This window comes from Gossypium hirsutum, chromosome D09 (assembly GCF_007990345.1).
Source record: "Gossypium hirsutum isolate 1008001.06 chromosome D09, Gossypium_hirsutum_v2.1, whole genome shotgun sequence".
NCBI classification, from domain to species: Eukaryota; Viridiplantae; Streptophyta; class Magnoliopsida; order Malvales; family Malvaceae; genus Gossypium; species Gossypium hirsutum.
This window is the reverse complement of record NC_053445.1, coordinates 27,079,793-27,089,610: the sequence shown is the minus strand read 5'-3', so window position 1 is coordinate 27,089,610 and position 9,818 is coordinate 27,079,793. Positions and strand designations below refer to the sequence as shown.

Here is a 9,818-nt window from a genome sequence, read left to right as displayed (position 1 = left end):
AAGATATTAATACATACTTAAGAAAAGAAAATTTTCGTGAGTTATATCTATTTAAAAATAATAGTATTATAAAAAAAACAAAAAAAGTATAGTAGGTTTAAAACATTAATGTATGATGAATTTAAATAATGCTAATAATGATTTAAAATAATAATATGTCATATCTTAAAAACACACTAATAATAAAATTAAAAAAATAATATCAAATTTAAACATTGAAATAATATAAGTTTTTAGAAATAAATGTGTCAAAACTAAGAATTAAATAGAATTAGAATTAAATAAAAAAACTAAATTTCTAGTAGAATTAAAAAACGAGCTAGGTTGATAATTGATTCAAAACTGAGGGATCAACACAGCAATTAAACGCAAATGCTAAGATGCTCCAATTCGATCAGCGAAAATGGCGGCATTTAGATATGGATCTAAATGAAATTAAAATAAAAATGCAATAACAATTTAAAAGAATTGAAAGGAAACTGAATCAAAAAGAAAGCCAATGCAAAGGGATTCAATGAGCAAATTTCCCCTTAATTTCAAAAGGCGCGGATCCTCCCCGAATCAAGTCGGATCATCGGGTCAAGGCACCAAACGGTGCCGTTTTGGGAGCCACTAAGTCTAGCCCCAAACGGTGCCATTTGGAATACCCACAAACATCATTCTAATCCCTAAATCAAAAAGAAACCAAGTCATTTTCTTTTTTTCTTTTCAACACAATCAGCAACCCTATGCCCCCCATTCTTTCTCATCCGCCGTTTCAACAAATTCAAAGCCTCATCTAGCTCCGATTTGGACAGAGCAGATAAGGCTTTGTCACCGTCTCCACGCAGGTAAGTATACTCCCTCCTTTATTCTATTTGTTTTGCAAAGAAGAAAAAAAAAGAGAACAAAAATAAAACCTAAACTAAAGAAAACTCTGCGCCGTTCGACAATCTGTTCCTCAGGTTCTTCGATCCCCTTTTCAACTCCGATGACGACGGAGAGAAAGGAGATGCGGTCACCAGGTATATGACTCTTTAACTCCTTTTTTTTTGCACTGAATATGGAATAAGTATAAAAAAAACGAAGCAGAAGAAAGAACGAAAAGAAAAAGGAAATCTGCAATCACCTTTCAAGTTTTTTTTATTTCTCTGGATTTTTTTTTGTATTCAATATCGTGTAAAAAAAAGGAAGAAGAACCCCCTTTACAATACATAAAATGGGGTTTTATAGCCCCCAAAAATACAAAATATAATAAAAAGAAAATAATCCAAAATCCTCTCTGCTATTTCTGTTTTTCTATTCCTTTTTGCTGCCTCTGTTGCGTTGTTTGTTTCTGTTGCATGTGTGGCGTTTTTTGTGTGCAAGTACAGCCTGGAGAAGGCGCGCGTGGACTTGGCTCGGAGGCGCAGCACGCGCGGGGATTTGACTTTGCTGCGGCGTGAAGGCAGAAAGCTGCTGCTGCTGAGGCGCGAAAGCATTTTAGAAACCCTAGGGGTTTCTGGGATTCAGGTCATTTAGTTTGGGCTTTAATTGGGTCTGGGCTTGTTGGGCTAAGATTCAGGTTTAGGTTTGGGCTTTAATTGGGTCTGGGCTTGTTGGGCTAAGAATCAGGTTTAAGTTTGGGCTAGAGTCTTCTGATTTAGTAGGCTAGGTTAAATTTTGGTTGTAATTTTGGACTGATTTGGGCTGAGTGTAATTGGGTTTGAGGCTCAATATAATCCAGGTTTGGATTCTATTACATGTAATGCTGGACTGTATTGGACTTTTATTATATTTATTATATATTTTATATTTGGGTTTTAATTTTGGGCTCGAGCCGGGCAAAATTTGGGTATTACATATGCAATAAAGTGTTTTCAAGGATAATAATAATAATAATAATAATAATAATAATAATAAAACACATTAGCCAATATCCTAAAATCACAAGTTAGATTGTTTTACTTTACTAGGAGCGAATAGAATAATTATGTTTTCTTTTTACTCTTTTACTCTTGCATTAAAATTTAGTGGTCAAATTATTTTTTTCATCTATACTATAGTCAATTTGGAAATTTAATCTGTATATTTTAATATGTTATAATTTGATCCTCCTATAACTATTAAAATATTATTATGTAATTTTTTTTAAATAACCCGAAATTCATTTCTCCCATGTAATTTATAAAATGAAAATATGATGACCAAGATGATTATCTTCACGTCATTTAACAAAATTATACTGCATAACAATATTTTAAAATTGAATTGATGATAGAATTAATCAGTTCATTGGTTTATCGGTTTGATTAATCCGATTAAAAAATATTAAAAATTTTAAAATTTTAAAAATTCAACTCAACCTAATTTTTAACACTTTCAACTGGTTTGTATTGATTCTTGATCTAGCCGGTTGAAATTCTGTCAATCCATTTTATTTCAAACAATAATGCTGCATACAAACTAAATCCTCGGATAGTGTATAGTACAGAAACCATATAATAACTTTATTTTGCACTGAATACCAGTACTTGTGTTTTTTTTAAAGAGGATACTACTCCATGGCAGGGCATTCAATGTTTGGGCCACCTTCCCACCTTGATTCTAAAAGTGATCGCAAACCATTTAAGGTTCCTAGTAACTACAACCCATCCCAAACCCGTTCCAAAAAGGAAGCCAGTTCCGAAACCAAGCAAAACCCCTCTCCATTCCAATCCTACGCCATGATTTTGTTCAAAGGTTGAAGAAGATGGCGGTGGCGAGGCTTCCAAATCCTCACATTTTTTGGACAATGGATTTCCGCACAATCCCAGATTCCCATCAAATGAACTGTTTGGAAATGTACCGAATTGTCTGCCTTGTGGAATTGGCCCACTGAGATGATTGTAAGACACGTCGAAAACTTCCAGGAAGTTGAGTTGCCTCAGTTGCCATGGAATTCTTCCAAATAGCTGGTTATGGGAAAGATCCAAAGCCTCCAGGTTTGTCAGAGTTCCGATAACTGTTGGAATTTGGCCTACCAAAATGTTGTTCGATAGATTCAACAATTCAAGCCCTTTGAGATTTCCAATGGATTCTGGAATTTCTCCACTGAATTTGTTGCATGAGAGATCAACAGCCATGAACACTTCCAAGATCTTTGTATATTCCATTTTTATACCTTTGTTTGTCAATGTCATTGAGTAATTGTACTCATCTGGGATGGTTAGCCCAGCCATAAACATGTGATCGTAAAAACTTGATTGCATGTATGACAAGTGCTCCACATGAAACCTTTTCATGGCAATCCAGCTCTCCAAGTAAGACGATGGCAAAGAGCCGATGAATCCATTGTTGGAGATGTCGATAACACGCAATTTAGGAAACACAGAATTGAACTCTCTGCTCTTTATTTCACCATGAAACCTGTTCGAACGTAATATGAGAATCTTCAGTTTAGGAAGACTTTCCAACCAAAAAGGGAAAGTATCTCTGATTTGGTTGTTCCCTATGTCAAGAAACTCCAGCATTCTACACCTTGCCATTGATCTTGGCAACTTCCCTGTCAGCTTATTTTTACCTAAATTAATCATCTTCAATTTGCTTCCATTCATCCAGGCTTGAGGAACAGGGCCGTGAAAGTTATTGACATTCAAATTTAGCACTGACAAGGATTTGCTAGCTTTGCTCAAACACTGGGGAATGATGCCACCTAAGTTATTTCGAGATAAATCCAAAACTCGAACAGAGCCCAAGCTGCAAAATAACTGTGGGATTTCTCCCGTGAATGAGTTGTTGGAGGCCAAATAAACCATAATGGAAGAGGATGGAATTGGGGGAGAGCCTTGAAACAGGTTGGAGCTGAGGTCCAAAAAGAGTATATTAGACCAAGGGAGAAGGGTGGGAGATTGATGAAATCCCGTTAGAGAGTTAAAAGAAAGGTCCAATAGAAATAGAGTATCGAAGCTCATTTCCCATATCCATTTGGGCATCTCACCATGTATATCATTTTGAGAAAGGTCTAGATATGCCAGTTGGTTCTGGTGAGTTAAGAAGTTTGGGAACCGTCTAAGATTACACGAACCCAACCCCAGCTCACTAAACATTGGAAGACTAGTGGTGGTATTGGGACTGGTTAGGGAAAGCAAGGTTAAATTGTTTGAGGATAAATACAGAACACTCAAATATTTAAGTCTAACAAACTGGTCCATCTCAACTATACCACTCAATCTGTTTGAGTAAATCTCGAGAATTTGGAGATTCTCGAGCCCAAAAATTGAGTCTGGAAGTGCCCCGTCCATCATATTTGACCCAAGAGAGAGAGATTCTAACTGAGTCAGGTTTGTAATTCCAACTGGAAACCGTCCAGTAAGTTGATTACGTTTTAGGTCCAACACAGCAAGCTGAGTCAGGTTTGCAAAGAAAGATGGGATGGGACCTGTAATTCCACAGAAGGGCAAATGCAACTCGTGAAGCTGGTTCAAGTTAGCAAACCAAGAGGGGATGCTACTGGGGTTGAAGTTGTTGATGCCAAGTGAAAGAAAACCCATTCGAGTGAGGTTTGACAAAGAAGATGGTATATCACCGGAGAAAGAATTGTTTAGAAGGGCCAATTCAGTGAGGTTGGTGAGATTACCTAGTGAAGATGGCAACGGCCCTCTGAATTTACAAGCAGTAACATCCAAGAGTTCCAAGGAATGGAGGTTCCCAATGGAAGCAGGTAAAACACCAGACAAACTTGTAAACCTTATTGATAGAAACTTAAGCCGCCTACATGAAAGAGTTGCAGGTAATGTACCGCTGAGGTGCAAGTTGTTGGATACATCAAGGAACTGGATGTTTGGTAAGTGGAAAATGGACGTTGGCAGCTTTCCCAACAATCCACAATAACTGAGATCAAGAGATGATAAAGAAGACAAATTCACCAAGATGTTAGGTACCGGAGAAGATATAGCCACATGACGGAGATGAAGGTGTTTCAGGCTGGTTAGATTTTGTATCAAGCTCTTGAAATCCGGCCTTTCAAGTTTCAGTCCACCGTGTGAAAACATGCCAAATTCCAATCCCATCGTGTTTGATAGATCGAGTGAAGTCAACCTGGAGAGCCATGAAATTTCTAATGGAATTTGACCAGAAAATGAAGAAGTAGAGAGATTAAGATATGTCAGCATCGAAAGATTGCCCAGTCTGGATGGTAACTGAGAGGAGTTGAAGTCATTGTCTGCCAGGTTAAGCTTTCGCAGATGGAGGAGATGGAAGAGGCTGCTGGTGGAGTTGATGGAGCCATACAGGCAGCTGCTGCTGAGATCAAGAGCAGTCACATGACCGGTGTTATGGTCACACTCGATGCCATCCCAGTAGCAGCAATCAACCCCTTGAAATTTCCATCCATCAGCCTTGGGATAAGCAAATGGATTAGCAGAAGCTTCTTTATCCACAGCCAAGCTTTCCTTGAATAGCAACAAGGCAAGTCGCTCATCACTACGACATAGGGGCTGCACTGAAGAAACACAACGAGTGAATTGAAACAAACAAATCAAGAGAGACACGAGGAGGGTTAACGCCAGTGAAGACCCCATAATTTCATCCTCCTTGTCAATTAGAATACAAGAAAATTCAAGGCAGAGAAGAGCTTTTGTAGACAAACCAGCATCGTAATGCATTACTTTCATGCATTTACTACCATAGAAGACCTGTTGATCAATCTTTTCTCGGATGTAGGAAGTCTTCGTGCCCCGCCTTGCACGTCCTACGTGTAAGTGCTAAAGGTATAATTAACCTCTTACTTTTTAGATCCAACCGCGTTGGACTTGATGCTTGTACCAATTCAGTCCACGTCTTTTCGTTTCTGCCACTCAAATTATGATGTTTGTCAATTCACTGTTAAGCAATTGAAAAACAAACAAATTATTCTGCCCCTTTATTATTTTTCTTTTCGTTATAAAGTTTACTATCTATACTCCCTAAAACAATAGAGTTGTAGAACTGAGACTTGAGAATGTTTGTTTTTGGAGAAAATTATAATTGTTGTAACCATATTGCATTTAAATTTTATAGCTTTAAGTGGTGACTGAATTTCTAAAAATTACCCATTTTTTAAGAAATTTATTGGATTAGATTGTTTTGGAAATATGACGGGATTAGACCGAAACCGTACAAATACTTTTGACTAGAAGCGGTTTTTTTCCCTTTTTTTATTAAAAAAATAGTACTTAGGGTTAAAGGTTTTGTAGAGTTTTGAGTTTTCTTTTATATATTTTTTAAGTTTATTATATATTCTTTAATTTTTTTTATAAATTTTTTAGATATAAAGTTAATAATTATTTAAATCGTTATTCACAAGCATTATATTTACACCAGTCGTATATTCGAATTATTCGAATTATAAAATTCAATTCAATTCATAATCAAAACTCAAACTAATCGATTTGATTAAATATTAATTTGTAACTTTCTTTGATTTTTTTAATACAACTGAGTTTTGATCATTTTTTTTACGAAAGGTTGAAGTCAATTTTGACTATATTCGTCTATACTATTATTTAAGCTCTTGACTGAATTGATCAAGTTGTTACAAAAATGTCTTCCGTAATTAAAATAAATAATATTATTCGAGAATATTTTAGTCTTTTCACTTTTAAAAAATCAATAAAAATTTGCATATAATAGGATTTGAACCCACGCTAATTGTATTTATAAAATTTTTAATTTACCATTCAACTAAAGTTTTTTTTATTATATATTTTTATACATTTTAATTGTATTATGCACACTTTATTACATTCATTAGTTGTATATATTGTATTAATTATGTATTTGATTGAGTTTGTAACACTCCAAACCCGCCCTAAATGTTATGACCGGATCTTTAGGAATTACACTAACTCGTTTAAAAACTTTTGATTTAATCAAACTTAATTGTGCAGTTTGAAAGCAAAAATTTGGCAGAACTCTCACAAATGTTTAGAAAAAAAAATTTGAGAACACTTATTTCAAATCCAAAATTTGAATTCAAAATCCCTTACTTTGAAAGTATCAATTTTGGGCAAATCCTTCCAAGTTTTACTACTAACATCTGTTTAAAATCATTTATTTATTTACAGAAAATCACTTAAGTGAATACTTAATTATATAGTGAAAAAATTTCCAAAGTTTCAGTTTTGAAAATCGAATTTTTTTTTGTTAACCCATGTGATTTTTGCAGTTTTGCGTTTGCAAATATCAAATATCAATGAACAAAACAAAAAAAAAATCAAAACAAAGCCCAAAACGAATTACAATCCAAAAGTCTAAAAAAAATTACTAACGTAAATCACCATATTCAATTAACTAAGAAAACAATCCAAGCTCCTGCACGCCATCCGATCCTAAGTCTAAAGATAACCTGAAACATATTGAACAAACGAGTGAGCTAGAAGCCCAGTGTGTGACTCGGCCCACAAACATAATTTTTACTTATAACATGCACTTTTACAAATATCATATCAGAATGTCATATTACCATAAACATATATCATATCAGAATGTCATATTTTCAAAAACATATATCAGATCAAAATGTAATATCAAATCAGAACAAATCCTATTCCCATCCGCTACACACCAACTCTATCCAACCAATTACACCAAATAGGACTATAAGAGCCCATCCATCCAATCACACCGGGTCGTGGTAGTATGCCACTCATAATGGTGCAGCTGAGTTGCCAGATAGATATTGCGGTTTAACCGCCAGAATTGCAGTAATACTACTAGAAAACACTTCCTCCATCATATCAAACCTACCCCAATGCACATCCATAATCATAATGGCATACGTACATATCACATGAATAGTATGGCCTGATACCTACACATATTTTTTTACAAATCATAGCATATCATATTGCTTATACTAACAGTTATTTTACATACATGTGTCATGCATGTTTTTACATATAATTATGCTTTCAAAGTTATCAAAACACAGATCGTACATCAATTTTTTCACATACCTTAACCATATCACATACTGACACATATTGACAGATGTCACATTTCAAGTCTTATTTAAGTTAAAAGGACTTCACGGAAGGTTTAATTACGAATTTTTAAGTCAAATGGGCCTAAATGAAATTTTCTAAAAAATGGGTCCACACTAACTGGCCAGCCCGTGTGGACCACAAGGCCTGCCTAATCTACATGAGTGATCACACACGCTCATGTGCCCCACATAGCCTACCCAAATTGTCTGTGTAATCGCATACGCCCGTGTGCTCCACACGACCGACCACATGCCTATGTGGTGCACAGGACTGACACACGGCCAGCCACACGACCGTGTGACGTAAAGAAATTTCAAAAAAAAACCTCTGTTTTGAGTTTTTATGAGTTTTAATCGATGTTTCGGGCTAGATTCACACACTTGATAACAAATTTGATTAACCATACAAACAAGAACTCACTTATCCTACAAACAATCATTTATTCGCTTCGATTAATCATAAAAAATCCATCCAAGATAACATCCATATATTAACAAAACTCAGTCCCTAGAGCGATGTTCGAGCATTTACCTCTCAAGAACAACATCAAAATCAGCAATTACCTTGCTGGAGGATTTTTATTCTCACATTCTTCGCCTAATCAAAAGCCATGAGATCACTAATCACAACGTAGAACGAAAATAATACTAACGCAACCCCACCTTAATCAAAGAACGAACTAAAAATAGGATATCAGAAAAAGATAATTAAACGAGCTTACACTATGAACGAACTACGATCTAAGAGCAAATATCACGTACGATCACCAAAATAAAATGAAACAACAGCAAGAAAAAATCAAAGGAAAGAGAAAATAAAAGTAAACTTCACAAATAGAAAAATGAAAGAAAGAGGGAAAAAAGAGGGAGTGGGAGAGGAAACCTGAGAGTGGGAAGTGGGGGAGATATTTTAGGATAATTTCAAAACTACCTATATCCCACTAAATTTCATTAACTAACCACCTATCAGATTCCTTCAGAGTTCAAAACAAAAATAATTTGCACTTTGCACGCATATTGTTTCAAGGGTGACTTTAAAATTAAAACATAAAGAGAATTGAATAAAATTCTTAAAACTAAAAGAATTAAAACAATTAAGTAGAATACCAGTTTGGATTTTCTCGATAAAATCTTTATTTTTAATCCAAATATTAGAAATTGAAAAAACTTGTATTTTTTGTCCAAGAAAATTGAAAAGGAAGATTAGATTAATAAATGAATTAATGATAATATTTATCCTTTACTTTGAACAAATCATTAGTTACAAAGATTATTAAATTTTCAGCATTCTTATTCCTTGGCTCAATTCTTAATGGTGTACCACTCCTTGGAATCGGCTTGGTTTAGATTAGCTCAATTCGATCAGTGGATTTTGATAGTGAATTTGAGAGTCCGAGAAAGAAACTGAGATAGAGTAGAATTTAGGGTGAGTTTCCGATCCAATTCACGAGAGTGAAAAAGTTTTAAGTTAATTGAGTTAACGAATCCTATTTTATTATCTTAACTTAATTTGAAATTTTTTCGACTTGAGTTGAGTGAAATGAAAGTCAAATCTAATCAAATCGAGTTAAATTAAAAAAATTAAATATGTCAAATTAAAATCTTATTATAATATAACTAATCTCATGTTCGAGCACATAAATTTGAAACCATATATATTTGAAAACTTTTTCAAATAAGGTCCCCGAAATTATTTTTCTATAAATTTTTTTAATTATTTAACTTTCTTTATATTTTTTTATATTTTTTTTGAAATATTTATAATTTTGTAAAAAAATATAAATTTTGAAATTTTTATAAATATTTTAAATTTTAAAAATTATTTTTGAATTATTTTGTAATTTTTGTTATGAGA

General features: G+C 34.2%; 1 protein-coding gene and 1 long non-coding RNA gene across 2 annotated transcripts; one reads left to right on the top strand and one right to left on the bottom strand.

The window, feature by feature from the left end:
* Positions 1–683: 683 nt before the first annotated feature.
* Positions 684–1,773, top strand: LOC121221165 (uncharacterized). The gene is made up of 2 exons (XR_005918633.1): positions 684–830; positions 945–1,773. It is a non-coding gene; the product is annotated as an uncharacterized lncRNA (long non-coding RNA).
* A 761-nt stretch (positions 1,774–2,534) lies between these two features.
* Positions 2,535–5,603, bottom strand: LOC107891945 (receptor-like protein 7). The gene has a single exon (XM_016816870.2). It carries the CDS (start codon positions 5,601–5,603, stop codon positions 2,535–2,537), a length of 3,069 nt encoding a protein of 1,022 aa, XP_016672359.2.
* Between the last annotated feature and the right edge of the window lie 4,215 nt (positions 5,604–9,818).